This window comes from the organism of the source record quoted next, unplaced genomic scaffold (assembly GCF_019419815.1).
Source record: "Pyrus x bretschneideri cultivar Hongxiangsu unplaced genomic scaffold, Pyrus_bretschneideri_v1 Contig24, whole genome shotgun sequence".
In the NCBI taxonomy this organism is placed as follows: domain Eukaryota; kingdom Viridiplantae; phylum Streptophyta; class Magnoliopsida; order Rosales; family Rosaceae; genus Pyrus; species Pyrus x bretschneideri.
In genome coordinates, this window is record NW_025999546.1 from 2,337,901 (window position 1) to 2,359,289 (window position 21,389).

The 21,389-nt window shown below is 37.4% G+C and overlaps 1 protein-coding gene across 17 annotated transcripts; it reads right to left on the reverse strand.

Moving 5' to 3' along the window:
• Positions 1-311: 311 nt before the first annotated feature.
• LOC103962543 (uncharacterized protein YnbD) lies at positions 312-20,102 on the reverse strand. Of its 17 annotated transcripts, none has more exons than XR_007258955.1 (8): positions 19,816-20,095; positions 19,265-19,376; positions 18,707-18,778; positions 12,020-12,135; positions 11,673-11,811; positions 10,726-10,797; positions 9,537-9,608; positions 312-794 (listed from the first exon to the last, which is right to left on the reverse strand). XR_007258955.1 is itself a non-coding variant. In XM_048586051.1 (6 exons), exons 4-6 carry the CDS (start codon positions 8,644-8,646, stop codon positions 613-615), a joined length of 726 nt encoding a protein of 241 aa, XP_048442008.1. In that variant the 5' UTR covers positions 8,647-10,797; positions 11,673-11,786; positions 12,020-12,135; positions 18,131-18,269; the 3' UTR covers positions 312-612. The 17 variants fall into 17 exon arrangements, 6 of the variants coding, with proteins under 6 accessions (XP_048442008.1, XP_048442007.1, XP_048442010.1 ...); XR_007258956.1 differs by lacking the exon at positions 312-794 and adding an exon at positions 8,195-8,747; XR_007258954.1 differs by lacking the exon at positions 312-794 and adding an exon at positions 9,312-9,441.
• Positions 20,103-21,389: the final 1,287 nt, after the last annotated feature.

The window sequence follows — 21,389 nt, forward strand, 5'->3', positions numbered from 1 at the left end:
CATTGCTCCAATTACTTTATTTATTCTCCTCTTTTTCTTCTTTACTTTATAACGCACATGCATCAACAATTAATGGATGACTTGAGGCAGTGAATAATAGAGGTATAAAAGTGATGATAAAATCTTATATTTGAGTACAAAAGTGCGACACACGACTAAAAGTAGAAAATTAGAAAAACCTTTAGGGTGGTAAAACGAAAATTACTTGCAGCTTTATTGTGCGATGGTGCCCAACCAATTGCAGCAACAAATTTGGGATGTTAAATGTTCAAAGGGAGAGTGGAGATGACAGAAGGCAAAATACCAAGAGAGGAAGAACGGCCGTTGGAAAATTCACTTAAAACTCAGGAGGTTGAGCTTGTATCTTACAATCATTGCATTAATAAGTGGAAAGTTATAAATCTTCTTACAAATTAAGATAACGTTTATGCATAATCACACACTAAGTCATTCAAGAAATATTGACTGTTTCCCGACTTAACAGTAGCATCAGAAAACATGGCTGTTGCCGGTCTCGTTGTAGTCTGTGGCTTTGTGTTCCACATGAGGTTCACCGGGTCAATGGTTCAACTGGCACCGCAAGAAACCATGGCTATCTATTACTTTAGCTAATCAATTCTTCTTAGAAGGAGATAACCGATGTTTTGACCACTCTTCCAGAGCCCTGTGGTGTAGAGCATTCATCCTAATGTAAGGGCGTTTCTCTCGAATTAGTTTCTCAGCATTTTTCCAGTCCTCTGCCACCCCAAGAGCAACTAGTAGTGCACACATGACAGCTACACTTCTCCCATGACCTATAAAAGAAAATTACGAAACAATTTCTCGTTACAACTCAATACCTACACCCATCCAAATAGTTCAGCAATCAAATATCATTACTATGAAAAAAAACACAGCGGAAATTTGTTACGAAAATTATTTAGGAACGAGCCCCTTATCACCTGAAACCTCCTATCGCAGGAAATGTAATGCAGATTTATTCATCAGTCCAACTAGACAAGGGAAAATTGGAGCCAATCCAACCACAAAGATATGTTAATGAGATCATCTTTTCCTCCATCTCTTTACTTGGTAAACCGTAAATGGTTTTTCTGCAATGTCCTCATCAAATTCTCTCAAAGAAAAGCTATAAATCCAGAGGCTAAAAGTTTGAATAATTCCACACATAACATCAGGGTTTATCCAGGATCATGCTCAGAATTACATGCGTAAATGCAAACTTAAAAATTTGTAACTGTGTGACTTGTATTTCTGAAAACCAACAGTGATTACAGCATTGTTCCTCCATAAGAAATGACTGGGCAATATCATATCTAGCTAGTTTCGAACCTAAACAAGTTAATATAATCGTTAGGTTTCTTTTTTCTTTTTTTCTTTTTTCTGAGACATTAATTAGTGCAGAGTATGGAGCATTTCAAAGATGTTTTGAAGAGCCCAAAGCTAATCGAATCATTTCACCCTCTTGTTGTGCTGCGCTTATAACTCATCTACGCTTTTTTAATTATTTTCGTTCTCTTTTGTGTGAACCTTTAAATGTATTTAAATTTCACATAACTGGTACATTGCGGACCTTTTGCTATTAGGTTGCCATCTAGCAGGCTGTTGGGATATAAGTGAGAAAGTGCCGAGTGGTAATTGGTAAACAATGGATGATACTGACTTGATTTGGGTTAGTTAGACTGAGTATGAAAGCAAGGTAAAAGAAGCTACAAGAAGGCACAAAGTTAGACAAATAGTAATAAGAAATGTAACCAGAATAGAACAATGTCATTAGAATATAGAACAGTGTTGGCCCATATCCCAACAGCTTAAACTTTTGGGACTAGTGGTAAACTAACAACCTTCATCATGGTATTAGAGCAGGAAATCCTGAGTTTGAATCACTGCAATTGAATCCTCCCTATATAAGTTTAATTCCACATATCGATCTCAAAAAAGTGGAGAGTGACCCACATGTGAATGGAAATGCTAAATTATAAAACAATCGTTGAACCGCATCTAAACAACAAAAGCTTGTGCAAATAGTGGTAAGCAAACCAACTGACTTTGTCGATGCTATTACAATTATTTTTTGTATGAGGTACAAGTTGCCAGCCCCAACTTTGAGTAACTGTCCTAGGAAATTAAGGGACAGCAGATTAAGCTGCTGAGGATTTTCTGGAAGTTCAGAAGAAGATGCATATAAAGGTTCGGATGATTAAACAAAACCATGAAATGTTCACTATGAATGTCCTTCCAAATCTGTCAGAGGGCATGACCATCAACAAAGTGTTGGGCGAGGGCTGTGGCCTATGGTGGTGGAAGAAGATAGCAACTACAACAATTTCCTAAATTGAAAAGTTAAGAGGCATGAACTATTAGGTTTGAGGTGAATGAAACATGAGAAGTTTGGTGAATTGGTGGATGACTGCAGGCCCAAGTGTTGGGAAGTTGCGCTCAGTGAAACTAAGGAGTTAATTGAGAAAGAGGTTTTGGGGAAATTGTTTCGTTAAAAAGAGAAGAGTGTGGAGGAATTCAAGAAAGCTTTCTGCAGGAACGATACCCCGTTTCTTATCAAACCCGAGGTTGCGCCTGAGCAGAGCAGTGGTTGATCAAGAAGTACCTCCTCCATAGGGCTTAACCTTAAGGCAATCTTGTCTGCATTGCACCACAACTACCCTCACTTTACTTACCTATATAGATATCTAGGAGCTAATACCACCAGAAATGTTGCATTGCAGAACAATTCACAAATACACACACACACACACACACATTATATGCATCGCAAAACAAGTGAACTATCTCACTACCAACATGAAAAATTACTCAAAATTTGAGCAGCATACCGTAGGCGCAGTGGACGAAAACAGGCTTATTCTGAGCCCTTTTTCGGCAAGCCCACTTGACAGCAGATTCAATGGCAACCGGCGGGGGAGCCCTCGTGTCCCATGTTGGCACACACAAATAAGAATTCCCTGAAACCTCAGAATTCCTTGGAAATTCACAAGTGCAATCAACAATGGCAGGGTCACCTGGCGGCAATTTATCCGGCGAAGAAGGCCACCCGCCAACGAACAAACCCTCGGAGATTTCAGTGTAAGGAGCCTCCCTACTATGCAACCTCCGCAATGCCGAGAAGAAGCGGACGAAATACAAATAGGGGCTGAACATTATAATCGACCAAATGGGGAAAGTCCCATCTGAGTTCTTCCCCAACAGCATGGGAAGGTCTATGGATGGAAGAGCAGCAAGTGAAACCAAAAATGAAACCATAGAGGCATACAAAAATGGTATCGAAAGCACTGTGAAACCAGAGCTTCTGAGGTATGCAAACAACGCGAAATATACTGTTGCCTTCAACCCTATCAGAACCGATATACCTACACCCATCTTTGCTCCACTACTGAGTACCCCAAATGTGCCCGCCAGGTGCTTGATGGAAGTCCTCAGAGAGGCCAAGGGCAGATCTTGTTTTGCAGATCAAATCTCGACTGGAGAAATATAAGTTTAAATAAGGGTGGGATTGGATGCTGGAGGCCATCCTCGTGTTACTCGTAAAAGCAATTTCAAAGTGAATTGAAGACACCTCCTTCCATACTCATAGAATAGAATTAGAGGAATTGACGGTTTCCCGAGACTCTGTTACGGAATTGTTATTGTTATTTCAAAATCTTCATTTTGTATTTTAAATTTTTAACATTTAGAAAGAAAATATATCGGTAAGGACTATAAAATAAGATTTTTAGGATGTTAGTAACAGTTTCCATAATTATACTAATAACGGTTAGAGTGATGCTAAAAAGATTATTTATTTGATCCGTATTTTGTAAATCACATGATATAACGATCAAAATGTAGCTTAATAGTTATTTTAAGGGTGGGATTTAATGCTGGAGGGTATCCTCGTGTTACTCATAAAGCAATTTCAAGTGAATTTAAAATATCTCATTCCTTACTCATAGAATAGAACTAGAGGAATCGGGTTGACTTTCCACCACAGTCCAAAGAAAAATGAAAATTTTGAACTACCAAGTTTCTATAATAATTATAATAACAACAACAACAACAACAACGGTTAGTGTGATGCTAGAGAGATAATTCGTTTGAACTGTAATTTGTAAATCACATGATGTATCATCGATGTCTATTTTTTTTTTAATTATTAAAGAAAGAATTCAACTACCAATTGTCACATTAGAGCAACTCCACCCCTAAATACTTTGTGCCAGCACCCCGCTCATTTATCCACTCAAGTAAATAGTAATAGACTCAAGTGTACAGTAATAGACTAAAGCATCTCCGCCCCTAACACCAAATAGCCTAGTCAATTTTATTAAAATATTATTAATTTTTATTATAAAATAATAATTTAACAAAATGAAGGGATATGAAACTCCTCCACTGCTCCAAACTCCAAAGTCCAAGGTCCATACCGAGAGAGAGAATCTATTCCCTTATTTTTCCCGATGGAAAGGGAGCCTTTTCTCGGCTCCCAAACAGGACCCCAACACCAACTCCTCCAACCCACCCCCACCCCCACTGTTCAAGTCCCTGACTCTGATGATTTCTCTTTCAAAATCTCTCCCTCCCACAGCGAGCCTAATCTCCACCACCTCCAACAACCCCCCACCATCACTATGTCCACCAACCAGACCCGCAGCCCTCTTCGTCAGGAGCCCCGAATGCCTGCCATCAGAAGAGACCCGGCACTCTCCACCGCTGCAGGACAGCCCCCGCTATGGCCGTCATGCGAGACCTCAATCCACACCCAACAACCCAGGCCCCCAAACCCCCATCCCCATCGCCCTTTGCTCCGCCGACAAATTGGCCTTCTTCAACCTCAGCCTCGAGGAGCTCTGCAACAAGATCTCTCTACGACGTGTTGATCGTGCGGGAGGTTGATGGCCCGGCTGACGTCAGATGGCCCGGCATATGGGTCTGTAGATTTTAGGCCGGTCTCTTGCCTGGCTTGGGTTGGGTGCCGGTCAAAATGCTAGGCTGGAGTGGATAGCCTGGGTGTCGGGCTGGTTTTTTGGCTGGGTGCTGGCTTATCAGTTCCCCGGTGGAACTGCTCTTATATATCTACAAACTATGATATACAAAACATGTCTCCCTAGCATTTTCCAAAGGGTTAAAGTAGAAATAAACAAACAATGTGCTAGAAAGTCATCAAACGCTTATCATTACAATATTTTCCTTCGGTGTGTAGGGTTTAGGTCATCAAACACTGGTCCTAACAAATGTGAAATTTTAAAATATTAGGTAGTTATTTGAAATAAAATTAGAATAAGAACTAAAAATTTGTATGGCACCCGTATAAAAAAAGAAGGAAAGTGTTATGACATACTCATTTTTACTTCCTACACACTCTTATTAATTTTTTGTTATTGATCTTCAATTCATTTGATCTAACGGTCAAATATTGAGAATAATGTGTGAGAAATAAAAATGAGCATGTGAATGACACTACCAAAAAAGGAAATGCCATTCCAAATTTTTGGAGGAATGACATTTCGTGACGGGGTGGGATTGGAGAAGGAGAATGGGAATTAACTTTATATATCAAAATTTCATTCACACTTTTTATTGATGAAAAGTGAACTAGTTTTTATAATGATTCATTAGTGGCTATACAGAGAGGGAATGAGAGTTTGTAGCATAAAATAGAGTGGCGCGATGATTGTTATTAACGCACAGTGAGAATCAACAGATTCATTAATCCAATCTATCGGATTCCGGAGCACTTAACATAACCAAAATACAAAGTGGGATTTCAAACCACTCAATGGAATTCGAATAGGGTACGATTCCGAACCACTCAACGGATTCACGGAGTAGAAGGGATTCTGGACCACTCAACGAAATTTGAGTGGATACAATTCCGGACCACTCAATGGAATCACGGAGTACAAGGGATTTTGGACTGCTCAATGAAATCGCAGAGTATTTCGAACCACTCAATGAAATCCAAAACATGATACGATTCCGGACCACTCAACAAAATTGCGGAGTATGAGAGATTCCGAACCATTAAACAGAATCCGGATGGAGCAAGGAATCAGACCACTAACAAAACCCTAACAAACTCAATTTCGAACCACCCAACGAAACCGAGCAGAAGTCCAAGAAATATATCAACGGCTCGACGAAACAAGACATGAATCAAGTTACTCAATTTACAAAGGCTCAATCAAATGAAACAAAGCACAAGCACTACATTTAGAACGGATCAACGAAGCGAGAAATGAAACAATATCGAAGAAACAAATACCTATGACAATGGGTTAAGTTCCGCGACTAGCCCTCACATTTCACAAACAATTCAAAATGCATTTCAAATCACATTTCACAAATATTTCCGGGGTGTGATATCCATACACCTCTTTTTACTGCTCTCACACCTTTTTAGTTTTCAACCATCGGATCGGATGAATTGAAGAAGATCAACGGACATAAATTAACAAGGGGTGTGTGAGAAGTAAAAAATGGTGTGTGGATAGCACACCCCATATTTCCAATGCACAAGTCAAATCACATTTCATAAAATAGATGGATGGCTCAATGAAAAAAAATCACATTTCAATAGAAATCACATTTATAAAATCAAGTCATATCCACAAAGGATACATAAGAATCTCAGGATAATAACCATTACCACATATATTAAAGTCACTCACCTAGAGTTCGCGCTACGACTCCTAGCATTATTATCGAGGCGTCCACACAAAGGTCGCCAAGAACAAATATCAATTCTCGTCTCAGAACTTTAACGATAAAACCCATAATTTCATGTTCTATACGTCATCCAAGACATTGTAGAAGAATATGGAACGTGTTGACCAAAAGTCAACCTTTGGTCAACCATCAACAGTAAGGTTCACAACCATACGTAATTTGATCCGGAAGATCTGCACATCGGATCTTTGATCCATAACTTCCTAAGGTCCTCCTTATAATTCTAGAACAACATATTAAAATTTTGTCACGATCCAATAGTCGGATATCCGCCAATCGCAAACTTAGGTGGCGATTAACTAGGCAATCAACTCTAAAATTATGTTAAAACATCGGAATGTCACTAAATGGATTAGGGGCACCGATATTAGTTTAGGTGGGATCTTGGGCCAAAACCCGAAAAGTCTACAAAAGTCAACGTAAGGAATATTCCAAACAATAATTGGATCGGGTCGGATCCAGATCAAACCACGGGTTGGGTCAAGAATGGGTTATTAGATCTGGATACGGGTTGTGGGTTGGATATGGGCTGGTTGACCTGGTTCGCCAGAAAACCCATCGGTTTCTGCAGATTTTGGTTGGAAATTTGGGCAATTTTCAAAGCTTAATAACTCACTCGTTTCTCAACCAAATTCAACCCATAATATATCAAAACAAAGTTAGGGAAGTGTAAAACAAAATAGTACCTGTTGGGAAGTCAAATAGTGGCCCGAAAAGCGACAAGTCCACAGGAAAACTGGATAACTTGCTGAATTTCTACGTAAACTTTAAGTCATAACTTTCTCTTTTCTTAACCAAAATCTACTATCTTTATATGGAATTGAAGCTCGGAAAGAGGAGAATATGGTAGCACATGTTTGAAAGCCAAATGGTGGCTGCATATGTCCTGAAATTGGATGGAAAGTCTCGGTTTTCGTGGAAGCTTTTAGAATGTCAGTTATTGGCCCTTTTTTATTTTCGTGATCTAAAGCTCATTTTTAAGCAAGAGAAAAAAGGAAGGTCGACCTGGTGTTGTTTTTTAGATCAAATGGTTAGAATTGGGAGGTGTGTGGTGATGTGTGTGCTTAGGCAAGGAAGAAAGGGTTCTAGAGAAAGTGAGGAAAGATTGAAAGAAAAAGAAAGACATGAAAGAGAGAAGCCAAAGAAATCCAGAGAAGTGGAAAACGGTCTGTGGGTCTCACATGGCACACAACCCAATGCAACATGTGTTCTAAGTGGGCAAATTACCAAAATGGGCTGGAAGTTTAAAGGTTCGTAAAATCTTTACTATACCTCCAAATTTGACTCCGCTCATGCTCACGCGTTCGCATCGACGGGTACTATCTGAAAATGCCAGGAAACATGGAAAATATGAAAGGATCAATTACGACATCAAAGAATCCTATTAATCCATTAGGGCGTTTTCGTCTTTTCACACATTTCAAAAAAATTATACGCCATATTCAACCTAGGTTCAATGGGGACCGGCGGGGGAGCCCTCGTGTCCCATGTTGGCACACACAAATAAGAATGCCCTGAAACCTCAGAATTCCTTGGAAATTCACAAGTGCAATCAACAATGGCAGGGTCACCTGGCGGCAGTTTATCCTGCGAAGAAGGCCACCCGCCAACGAACAAGCCCTCGGAGATTTCAGTGTAAGGAGCCTCCCTACTCTGCATCCTCCGCAATGCCGAGAAGAAGCGGACGAAATACAAATAGGGGCTGAACATTATAATCGACCAAATGGGGAAAGTCCCATCTGAGTTCTTCCCCAACAGCATGGGAAGGTCTATGGATGGAAGAGCAGCAAGTGAAACCAAAAATGATACCATAGAGGCATACAAAAATGGTATCGAAAGCACTGTGAAACCAGAGCTTCCGAGGTATGCAAACAACGCGAAATATACTGCTGCCTTCAACCCTATCAGAACCGATATACCAACACCCATCTTTGCTCTACTACTGAGTACCCCAAATGTGCCTGCCAGGTGCTTGATGGAAGTCCTCAGAGAGGCCAAGGGCAGATCTTGTTTTGCAGATCAAATCTCGACTGGAGAAATATAAGTTTAAATAAGGGTTGGATTGGATGCTGGAGGGTATCACGTGAGACTCATAGAATAGAATTAGAGGAATTGATGGTTTCAAGCGAGACTTTGTGTTACTGAATTGTTATTCCCACTTCAAAATTTTCATTTTGTATTTTAAACTTTTTACATTTAGAAATAAAATACACCTGTGAAGACTACAAAATGAGATTTTTAAAATGTTAGTAACAGTTTCCATAATAATAATAACAACGGTTAGAGTGATGCTAAAAAGATTATTTATTTGATCCGTATTTTGTAAATCACATGATATAACAATCAAAATGTAGCTTAATAGTTATTTTAAGGGTGGGATTGAATGCTGGAGGGTATCCTTGTGTTACTCATAAACCAATTTCAAGGGAATTTAAGATATCTCCTTCCATACTCATAGAATAGAACTAGAGGAATTGGTGGTTTCACGGGTAGACTTTGCACCACAATCCAAAGACAAAATGAAAATTTTGAACTACCAAGTTTCTATAACAACAACAACAACAACAACAATGGTTAGTGTGATGCTAGAGAGATAATCCATTTGAACCGTATTTTATAAATCACAAGGGAACCTTCAAACACACTATCCTAGCACATCATTGTCTATCACAACCAATAAAGGAGAAGAGAGAGAGAGATAAAACTTTGAGGCAACACCAAAATCTGCAGTTATGAAACAATTGAGAGGAAAAGAATGAAGTTATGAACCATTACAAGAACTTTTGTATCAAGTCTTTTACTGAAAAGAAAGGGGTCACCTTTTGTAGATTCAACAATTACTGGTTGACGGTAGCAGCATTTCCATCATCCTCCCCAAACTATCCCTTTATCTGTAAGGAAGACAAATGATTAATTGATATGCAGAGGGATGATCATGACAGGAACAGAAACTTATTACTTACACGCCGAGATTATGTCGTTCGACTGATCCATTCGTTAACAAGTCATTTAACTCAAGGATGCCCTTCCAAAGATTGGACCCAATCCCAATTCGGCAGGGATATAGGGAAATAGAGTGATAGCACCCATACTTGGTTTTTCCAAAGTGGTTTTAATTGTCTTTCGTTGCAGATTTCATTTTCAAAAACTAATCTTTCTTTGACAATCCTAACTGTTCTAAGCATGCAATGACACAGTCCAAAATTCATACGAAAACTAATTTTCCACAATAATAAGTTTATATTAACTCCAATCAGATTATAGGAAAACAGTTGATATGTACAGGGAAAATTTGAGGACAACTGACAACACCATTAAGAATGATCATGACAACTGCGCATTTGTCTTGTTTAAACTACCCTTGAAATCCACTAAATCTTATTTTAGTACTAACAACAGACTATTCCAAAGATACACTAAACACAAAAACCAGAAAAGACCAATTTAATCCGTCATTGCTCAAAAACCCATCTAATTGATGCCAAATTAATGAAAACAAGACCCATATCCAGAATCCTAACAAGAACTAGGATGGAATAAAGACCATGTAAGTTATGCAGAATTCATACCAGAAAAAGGATTGTATTATAGCTAAATGCCTAGTGAGAGTCCTTGGACACAGATGTCGCGATTGGTGATCACTTCACATCTCCAAGCATTTGCATTAAGTTACAAGTTACAACTAGAAGAATGACTAAAGCAAAACTACATTATACAATATGTTCCAACGATATGAGGATCCTAGAGGAAATTAGCAAGATTCAAATATGTCTCTTTTGGTTTTCAGGACTTGAAACAAAACCAAGGATTCAAACCTACGGGAACCTTCAAACACACTACCCTAGCACATCATTGTCTATCGGAACCAACAAAGGAGACGAGAGAGATAAAACTTTGATGCAACATCAAAATCAGCGGTTATGAAACACTTGAAAGGAAAAAGAATGAAGTTATGAAACATTACAAGAACTTTTGTATTAAGTCTTTTACTGAAAAGAAAGGGGCCACCTTTTGTAGATTCAACAATTTCTTGTTGACGGTAGCAGCATTTCCATCACCCTCCCCAAATGAACCCTTTATCTGCAAGGAAAGATAAATGATTAATTGATATGCAGAGGGAAAACTCATTAGTAACAAGCCAAGATTATGTCGTTCGACTGATCCATTCGTTAACAAGCCATTTAACTCAAGGATTCCCTTCCAAAGATTGAACCCATACCCACTTCGGCAGGGATATAGGGAAATAGAGTGATAGAACCCATACTTGGTTTTTCCAAAGTGGTTTCAATTGTCTTTCGATGCAGATTTCATTTTCAAAGACTAATCTTTCTTTGACAATCCTTACTGTTCTAAGCATGCAATGACAGAGTCCAAAATTCATACGAAAACTAATTTTCCACAATAATAAGTTTATATTAACTCCAATCAGAATATAGGAAAACGGATGATATGTACAGGGAAAATTTGTGGACAACTGACAACACCATTAAGAATGATCATGAAAAGTGCACATTTGTCTTGTTTAAACTACCCTTGAAATCCACTAAATTTTATTTTGCTAGTAAGAACAAACCACATCACAGAAAAGACCAAATTAATCTGTCATTGCTCAAAAACCCATATAATTGATGCCAGATTACTGAAAACAAAACCCATATCCAGAATCCTAACAAAAACTAGGATGGAATTAAAGACCATGTAAGTTACGTAGAATTCATACCAGAAAAAGGATTGTATTTACAGCTAAATGCCTAGTGAGAGTACTTGGACACAGATGAACATGCTGAGTCACGATTGGCGATCACTTCACTTCCCCAAGCATTTGCATTAAGTTACAACTAGAAGAATGACTAAAGCAAAACTACATTATACAATACATTGCAACGATATGAGGCTTCTGGAGGAAATTAGCAAGATTCAAATTTTTATAGGCATCAAGAGAGATAGAAACATACAGGGAAAGAGGTGCTTGGAGAGAGTATGATTAGGAATGTATTGTGCCACCAACAGCCTCTCATTTCCCTCACCAATCTTTTGTGCCTAAACTTCCCAACCGTAGCCGCCTCCGCCTTCATCCAGATACAACACGAACAACTGCATCAGTTCAGAAACTCAAAGAGGCATAAAATGCACAAACTCAGCGGCAATTGCATACCCAAAAAAATCGGGGCCTTTCGCAATTCAAAACAATTCTGAAAATCTGAGCTCATTAATCTAAATATCATTTGCGTAATGTATACATATATATATGTGTGTGTAAATCAATGGACGGAGAGAGTAAGGAGATGAGTGAGAGTAGTACCTGATGATGATTGAGAGCGGGTGAGACGGCAGAGGTTGTGACGGTTGTCAACACTAGCTATGGAAGATGAAAGCTTAGAAATCTAGAGAGAGAGCTCGAAGAGAAAGAACGATAATCTGCAATAAACTTTTCTCATTACAGTTAATGAATTATTACAAGGGTTTATTTCACTGTAAATACATGTCAGCATAACTAACTCAACTTATACAATCCAATGACACATGTCACAATTCTAACCACTAATATATGCTAACATTCCCTCTCAATCTTATGTCTTAGTGGAACCAAGCATAAGATTGGAACAGTGTGTTGTAAACAAAGAAGAAAATAAGTCTTTTGTGAAAATGCCTGCATATTGGTCTGTTGAAGCAACAAATTGCACTGAAATGACACCTTGTTGAACTCTTTCTCTCACAAAATGACAATCCACCTCTATGTGTGTTGGCTTTAGAGTGCAAGATAGGATTAGTAACTGAAGTCATGGTTGAGATGTTGTCATAGTGTAAGAATGAAGGAGAAGAAGTGTTAATATGAAGGTCTTTTAGAAGTCGTTGAAGCAAAACAATTTCGACAGTGGTGGTTGCCATAGCCCTGTATTTAGCCTCTGTCGAGGATCTGCTATTTGTGTGTTGTTTCTTAGAACTCCATGAAACTGGATTGGAGCCTAAGAATACAATAAAACTTGTAGTAGAATGCCTATCATTGGGATCACCAACCCAATCAGCATCTGTGGATGCTTTTAAAACCAATGAACCAGGTCTAAAACAAATGCCCCAACCTAAAGTACCTCTGAGATATCGTAAAATTCTCTTGACAGCAACATAATGAGATTCCATAGGAGAATGCATAAATTGGCACACTTGATTCGCAGAATAGGCAATGTCAGGTCTTGTAAAGGTTAAGTACTGTAGGGCTCCTACAATGCTCAACTAGGGCTACCATGGTTCAAGAGTTTCTGATTAGGATGACATGGTGTGATACAAGGCTTACATTGCAGCATGTCTGTCTTTTGTAACAAATCTTGGACATACTTTGACTGGTGTACAAACAACCCTTGAGACTGATAATCAATTTGCAAGCCAAGAAAATAGTGTAAAATCCCCAAATCCTTCATGTCAAACTCTATGGTTAATTGAGATATAACAGGCTGAACACAAGTATCACTATCTCCAGATATCATCCACATATAAAAGTAACACAACTATGTTTTTGCCATCATGCTTGACAAACAATGAAGGATCGGCATAAGAAGATTTAAAACCCAATGAAAGTAAGAAAGTAGTGAACCCTTCATTCCAAGCTCTGGGAGCTTGTTTGAGACCATAAAGTGACCTTTCTAATTTGCAAACATACTCTGGGTGGATCTTGTCAACAAAACCTTGGGGCTGGGACATATATACCTCTTCCTCAAGAAACCCATGTAAAAACGCATTCTTGACATCAAGTTGCTTAAGTTTCCATCCTGATTTGCTACTAAAGACAATATGAGTCTCACAGTGGTTGGTTTCACCACTGAACTGAATGTTTCATAATAATCCAATCCAGCCTCTTGAGAAAAGGCTTTGGCCACTAATCTGGCCTTAAATTTGGCAATCAACCCATCTGGATGTCTTTTGACCTTGTACATCCATTTACATCCCACCAGATTTTTATTTGCAGGTAATGGAACAAGTTGCCATGTGCGTTGCTGCACTAAAGCATCCATTTCTTTCTGCATAGCTGTTTTCCACTGTGTCACCATCGTTTCGTTAAACTTCTGGTCACTTGCTTCATGGTGAAACACTGGGAATATTCATAAATGATTAGAGCCTTCTTATGCTCTCAACTTTTGGCCCCTTTGGTGCGGACACATCTCTGCCAAAAACCATAAAGCTTTTAGGCCTAATTTTCAAACCAAAGAGCGATGATTGTGCTTCTACAGGTTAATTGTTGGATTGCCCTTATTTTGTACATGGAAATATTTTGGCAGAGCTTGCTGAGATGATAATAGCCTTTAACATGGAGATGTGTACAAATTTCGGATTTTTTTAATTTTTTTTTTTTGCTATGAAATATTTTTTCGGCATTGTTGGTTTCTTGCTATGCGTTTTACTATTGTATGGTTTGTAAAAGTTCATAGAACATACAATTCTTTCACTCATTGCCTAGCAAGTGCCTGAGAGATACAAAATGTTGTCTGTGTGATCCATTTACATTTAAATTTTAAAATTTGCTTGAGAACTTGCTAGGGCTCATATAAGCACTGAAAGCAACATTACAAAATCTGCAGGCAAGATCCAGATGCCCTGGTGCATTCCATGATGAACGAAAATAACTCGCATGCAATGGGATACACCTCTTTTCTTCCTTCCCGCTTCTTTTCCTCATCTTTTGATGTCCGAGAAACGAAGAGAAGGGTTATATCTAGGTTGCATGAAAGATTCCTTAGAAATGTTTAAGGTAATGATAGGGAGACTAAATTTAATTAGAGTAATGTTAGGGAGACCAAATTTTTTAAACCAAATGATGTGTCACCAATAAGAAACAAACACGTTAATCGACACTTAATTAATAATCCAATCATCTACAACCACATCATTTAGTTTGCAATTTTGGTTTCCCTAGCATTACTCCTAAATTTATAGACCAAATTTTGCAAACTAAAGGACATGGATGTTGATGATTAGTTTATTAACTTAAACATTGATAAACGTGCTCATTTGTATTGGTGAACGTCATTTGGTTTGCAAATTTAGTCTCCCTAACATTACCCAAATATTTATATAAAAGTTTTGCGGATAATCATGTAATTAGTTAAAGATTCTATGATTGGTGTTGAAAACTGGATTAAGAGTAGTGTTTTTTTTTTTTCCCACGTCTTCTCATGGAATTAAGGGTTGAAATGCAACAGGTGTGATTAGAAGACAAATACAATCATTAGCTTTTGTTTCAGGTTAAGGACCAAATTATTCTGCTTCCCTCTCAATTGGTAATTGTGGCAAACTTAGAGAAAGAATGAAAACTGTTTGAGAATGAATCTCATATTATATGAGCTTGTAAGGAGTTGGGAAATGTCAAGATCTTTCTAGTGCTTTTGGAGTATTTGAGGGACTCTCGGTCTGCTCTTTCGTGGGCTTGTAAGTTAGTCATGGTTTCATAAATCTTCTATGGCCGTTCAACTCTCTTTACTATTGTTCGATGCCATCATTCTCAAAAAGGAAGAAGATATATACCGTTATTTGGTCCGCCGTTTCTTCTCTCTTCCATTTTCAAATGCTAATCTTGTGTTAATCACACCCAAAAATGGAGATACAGGCTAGCATAAGAGTTAAGCACTTACCAAAAAGAAACAATATACATCTTCTTAGAAAAATGCACTTCGTTGTTGGTCACAATTATATTTTTTGGTCTTAACGTACGTCTTTATTATTTGTCAAACATTTTTTTCATTGCACAACTTAATTCTAACGGTGTAGAAATTAAATATATATGTATGGGCTTAATGTACTCTATCAACCTAAAAAATGCTTCCATAAACAATGGAAATTGGTTTTAACATGGAATTCATGAGCTATGATTACTTTATCCTTTTGAAACAAAACCGAATAATTGCATTTTGCCAATCGACTTGTTTTCTTTCACACCTATTACATTTCAACCCTCAATTCCATGAAAAGATAAAAAAAAAAAAAAAAAACCTTTTGTCATTTTTGAACACTATGATCAATGCTTTAATTGATTTAATTGAATACATGATTATCTGCATCAAACCCTCACTAAAGTAGTTCTAAAGAAACGTTCATACAACAAGGACATACGTTATTTGCGAGAAATAGCAGATGAAAGGATATAACCTTTCATGTTACTTTCTTCAAGTGCCATAGTTACTGCTCTCATAGTTGCTAGTGTTATCATCATAAACGCTAAACTCTAGAACTAAAATAACTTATCCGTAACGCGGATGTACCCCTTTTTGTCCTTTCCTATGCTTTTTCTCACAGATAATGGATATCTCCCTTACATGAAAGTTTTTTTAGAACTACTTTTGGAAGAGTTTTGGTGCGGATAATCATGTAATCCGTTAAAACATCTATGATTAGTGTTGAAAAATGACAAAAGGGTTGGTCTTTGCTCAAGGAATTGAGGTTTGAAATGCAACAGGTGTGAAAGAAAGACAAGTTGATTGGCAAAATATAATCAGTAGCCTCTTCTTCAAGGGGATAAAGTAATCACAATTTATGAATTCCATGTTGAAACCAATTTTCCATGGTTTATGGAAGCATTTTTTAGGTAAGTGACCAAATAATTATGCTTCCATCTCCTCAATTATTCTTAAAAGAAGTAAATTAAGCCCATACATATATATTAGATTTCGACACCAGTCGGTAAGTTGTGCAATGAAAAAATTTCATGGACAACGGTTGATAAATAAGAACAACGTACATTAAGTTGTTGAAGGAATATAATTATATTCGGTAACGAAGTGCATTTTTCTGAGATTCATATCTTCTTTTTGGTAAGCGTTTTAACTCTTATGTTAGTCTGGGCTGGTTTTGTATTGCTGTGCTTTGAAAAAAAGATGCTTTTGCTGTGCTGTGAGAATAAGCAGCTGTGAAATAAAACAGTGGAGTGTTTGATAAACTTTTTTGTAAAAGTGCTTTTGAAAAAAGAAAAAAAAAAGCAGTATTACAGTGTTTGGTAAACTTTTATGTAAAACAGATGTGAAAAAAAGTCGATTTTTCAAAGCTGGGTTTTGCAGTTTATTGTTTTTGGCCTTTTTTTCACCCAAAACTATGAAAAAAAAAGCTGAAACTGAATGTTTACCGAACACAAAAACAGCTTCTAACTTTTTTTTATATCAGTTTTTTTTTTCAGGACCACCTCAGTACCAAACTAGGCCTATATCTCCATTTGGGCAGGCAATATAACGGTATATATCTTCTCCTTTTTTGCGAATGGCGGCGTCGAGCAATAATGAAGACGGTTACGGCGGTGTAAGGTTTAAGAAACCACGACTAACATGCTCTTTGAGCACCTTGACCATTGCTATATAGAAGTATCAACCCTTGCTGTTTTCTTGAACAATTTGTCCCAAAGAGAGATAAGGGTTTGAGAGCCTGAGGGTTGGAGCACCATGTCTAATGAGGAAGCTGAGGAGGATAGAAGGCAATCTCAGTGTGCAATGACTTGTGGAAACACAGTAAAACAGGTGAGAGTATGCAATGCATCTTAAATCCCTAATCTATATTTAACCTTCTTCATAAATCGGTATTAGTCAGATAATTACCGCTTCGAGCATCCTTAATACTCAGTTTAATCTCTGCTTTTCAGTTTGATGAGCTGATTAAGAATTTAAGATGATGGACACCAGGAGCAGACTGTCTAAGCGACGAAAGTTATCTCCAGCAAGATCACTTATTAGCTAATTTCGATTAGTTCAATGTTTATATCTTACCTAATTATGTGCATGCTAATCTGCAATGCAATTAAATTCTCAGTTTCTCCTTGCTTTTATACATGACAAAATTCTACAACTGCTCCTGCCCCAGAAAGTCAACTGGAGGACAATGAAGTGTTTGTGCGGACAATAACAAGATTTCTCCATGACCTGAGAACTAACACTTCAGAACCTGACGGCTCCACAACCCCCGGAGATCGAAACTCGTTCTCTTCCTGTAGGGAAAGATTGCGGGAGGGGTACGATTATCTTAAGTATTAACTGTATTTAGTGGCTAATTACTGTCGGTGAATGCCTGACTAGATAGGCCAGCATGGGAATCATGTAATGCCTGTTCATTTCTTAGAGTTGCTCCACACAAACTCTTTATCCAGTTTTTATTCTCTTTACCAACAAAAAAAATGGGAAAATTACTACTAGTATAGAACAATAACAGAAATTTTAAATAAAGCCAAACGAACAGAGACAATCGGACATCTGATATTTCACGCTTTCAATCAAATGAATTACAGGCTCTGAAAAACCATGGGATCTATAACAAGAAGGAATTTTACAAGAAAAGAAAATGGTACATTCGAGGTTGAACAATTTACAATGGTTCCTCAGCATGAAGATAAGTAAGATGCAAACAGGAAATATCATTGTATATTTAGTAGAAGAAATGCAGTCATTACCCGAATACCTCAGTTTCCCGGAAAGCAGCATGGATTAAAAGCTGTAAGGGGGCACGTGAATCTTGTCCAAAAATATGTGTTTGATCGTTTAAGTAACCACTGAAGCTAAAAACTTTCCAACTGGTGTTCTTATGGTCTGTTGAGACCGAGAGCATATGAATTGGACAAAATGAAAAATGCGGTGACTTTTATTTTCCTGGGAAATATTTTCAGGACTTGTAAGAAAAGGAAGGATTCAAACCTAAGGGAACTTTCAAGCACACGACACTAGCACATCATTGTCCATCTGAACCGATAAGGGAAAAGAGAGATAAACTTTGATGTAACATCAAAATCCGCAGTTTATACACATTATTTGGGTTCAGAGCATATTTGATTTGTAACAAACGATATTTAATAATACGAGCAAGCCATCCTCAGCATGGTTTCTAACGAGCTCCTAAATATGGTTTACTAAAGGGTGCATAAAAGTGGATGACATTGAAAGAAGATAAACGTTTGAGCGGCAAAAGAATGAAGTTATGAGACATTACAAGAACTTTTGTACAAGTCTTTTACTGAAAAGAAAGGGGTCACCTTTTGTAGATTCAACAATTTCTGGTTGACAGTAGCGGCATTTCCATCACCCTCCCCAAATGATCCCGTTATCTGTAAGGAAGACAAACAATTAATTGATCTGCAGAGGGATGATCATGACAGGCACTGAAACTTCTTAGTTACATCCCAAGATTATGTCGTTAGACTGATCATTTAAAGGAAAAGTCATTTAAATCAAGGATGCCCTTCCAAAGATTGAACCCAAACCCACTTTGACAGGAATATAGGGAAATAGAGTGATAGCACCCTTAGTTTAGTTTTTCCGAAGTGGTTTTAATTATCTTTCGATGCAGAGATCATTTTCAAAGACTAATCTTGCTTTGACAATCCTTACTATTCTAAGCATGCAATCACACTCTCCAAAAATAATACGAAAACTAATTTCCCACAACATTGAGTTTATATTAACTCCAATCAGATTAGTGTATAACAATGACAACTTACAATCAATACCAGCATTAAACACACAAATGAAAACTCTAATTGTTGAAAAAGTGATGTAAATAAATTTAAAGAACGGAAGAATATGACGCGAACCTGTTTGAGTTGATTCATACACTTGGTAGCCTTTTCGGCTTCTTCATTGTATTTCAGCCTCCACTCAGCAGATTCATCCATTGCTTCCCTATTCGCAAGGTCAAACTGCTGCCTACAAGATTTCGATAGAAGAGCATATAAAATTGAGTGACAAACTCTCTAAACCAAAACTAGAAACAGAAATAACAAGTAAACTCCCACATACAACTAAACCCCAAAATCCCATAGAAATAAAAATAAACCCAGTTCATTCCATGGAAACATTATTAACATTCGTGCCATATGAAGCTGTGAAAATTAAAGTGTACATGTGAGATCATATAACAATAATACCGAGTATGAACCATATGAGCCCAAACACAAAGTTGGAATTTCTCATCAATCACTAATGGAAAGTAAAATCTAAGAACTTGGGCTTAATTTAATTGAGGTTATATCTAATGGGAATTCATTCATTCAATCATTCATGGAATCCGCAAAAACTATGAACCCTTGAGAAGAAATTTGAGATTTGCAGTAGAAAAAGATGAGATGGGAAGCAAACAGCAAACCTGACGAGCTCGGATTCATCGGAAGAAATGGAGTAGTCGATGGTCCAGAGCCGCAAGTAGACAGCGATTCCTAGAAACATGACCAGTACCAAACCCACCAGTATTTTCTTGCTCCCTCTACTACCACCCCCCAATTTTTTTTTTTTATAATTTTATTCTCTCTCTCAGTTGCTCAAGCTTCTGCAACTTCTCTACAGGCTTCAGCCATAAAAAACCATCTAGCCGATCGGTTAAGAACCCAGGCCTCAATTACTCCACAGTGGACCCAACAACATAAATTCGACTTTATGGTACTTTTTCTTTCGGCCTAATGTTGTAATTAGAATTTTTCTTACAGTACTACAGTTCAGTGATAATTTTTACTTGTAAGTAAGATGTTTTAAGTTTAATTTTTGCCAAAAACGAATTTAAACTATATTATTGATAGGCCATTATAAGGCTAAACCTACTCCTATAGTTTAGATAATGTTGTTTGTGCATAAAAAACTATACGAGTGATACTAGAGAATGGTGAAATTGAACTGCATTTGGTGCATAATATAATTGTACAGAATAAAATTGAAATTGTGGTTTATTCAATTTGCGTTTAGATAGAGTGTTGGCATTTGTTCAATATTGAAAATTAAGAAACGTTTTTAAGTACAGAAAAGTTTAATGTACAAGTTGATTAAAGCGTGTCACATTGAAAACACTGTTTGTAAATATAAGTAGGGTTCAGTATAACAAGGGTAAGAGGCTACATTAGCCTCACGTGCGGGAAGAATATGATTTCTCCTCTCTAGTAATAAGAGAGTAACTTAAATGGAACGAGTTCACCAACATCTCTATCCGATGATGCAATGTATCTGGGGAGAAATTTACTTATTACCTTGTATATTGTTAGACCGGAAACCATTAGTAACAATAAACCGGTTCTAAGTGAGTCTCTCTGCACTGATAGTAATACGTGAGCAAAAGACTCCAACAACACGTACGCCGTCATCCCTCTCCTTCCTAGATCCTAGTAGTTGGAGAAGCTTGACTTTCAATCTGCCACTAATCCAATCATCCCTGGCTCCCTGATCCACCGGCCGTAACGGCACCACAAATCAAATCAGATTCCGTTGACTTCTGAACCTAAAGAACAGTGGGTAAGAGATCATCGAGGGTTAACGTTCTCCCTCTTCAAATCGGCTATTTTTTTTGTGAAAATATGACTTTAGCCCTTCAAACTTAATTTTCTTTATATAAAACCCTACATAACTTTTTTACTCAAAGAAAACCCAATGATTAGGATCCACATAAGCAAATTCATTAACTTCATATTAATTCACACATTTTACATTTTTCACATGCCTAAAATACCCCTATTACATACTTGATGTAGACAATTAATTGTAAGGAAATAGTAAATGATTTTGTGACAAGAAAAAAAAAAGAGACATTAATGTTAAAAATTTATTGCATATTAATTTTTTAGAAAGGTATTGAATTTTCATAAAACTATTTGATTTAGTTTTTTCACCCTACTCTTGAATACTTTTGAATTTATCCCTTTTTTTTATTAATATATTAGAACATTGTATTTCATTATC

Excerpts from the sequence above, each read along its gene's own strand:
- LOC103962543 (XM_048586051.1), bottom strand. The coding sequence starts at position 8,646 with ATGGGTGTTGGTATATCGGTTCTGATAGGGTTGAAGGCAGCAGTATAT. Across the intron at positions 2,921-8,194 it reads GTGCCAACATGGGACACGAG|GGCTCCCCCGCCGGTTGCCA; the intron begins GGCTCCCCCGCC and ends ATGGGACACGAG. Across the intron at positions 795-2,828 it reads TTTCGTCCACTGCGCCTACG|GTCATGGGAGAAGTGTAGCT; the intron begins GTATGCTGCTCA and ends TTTCTTTTATAG.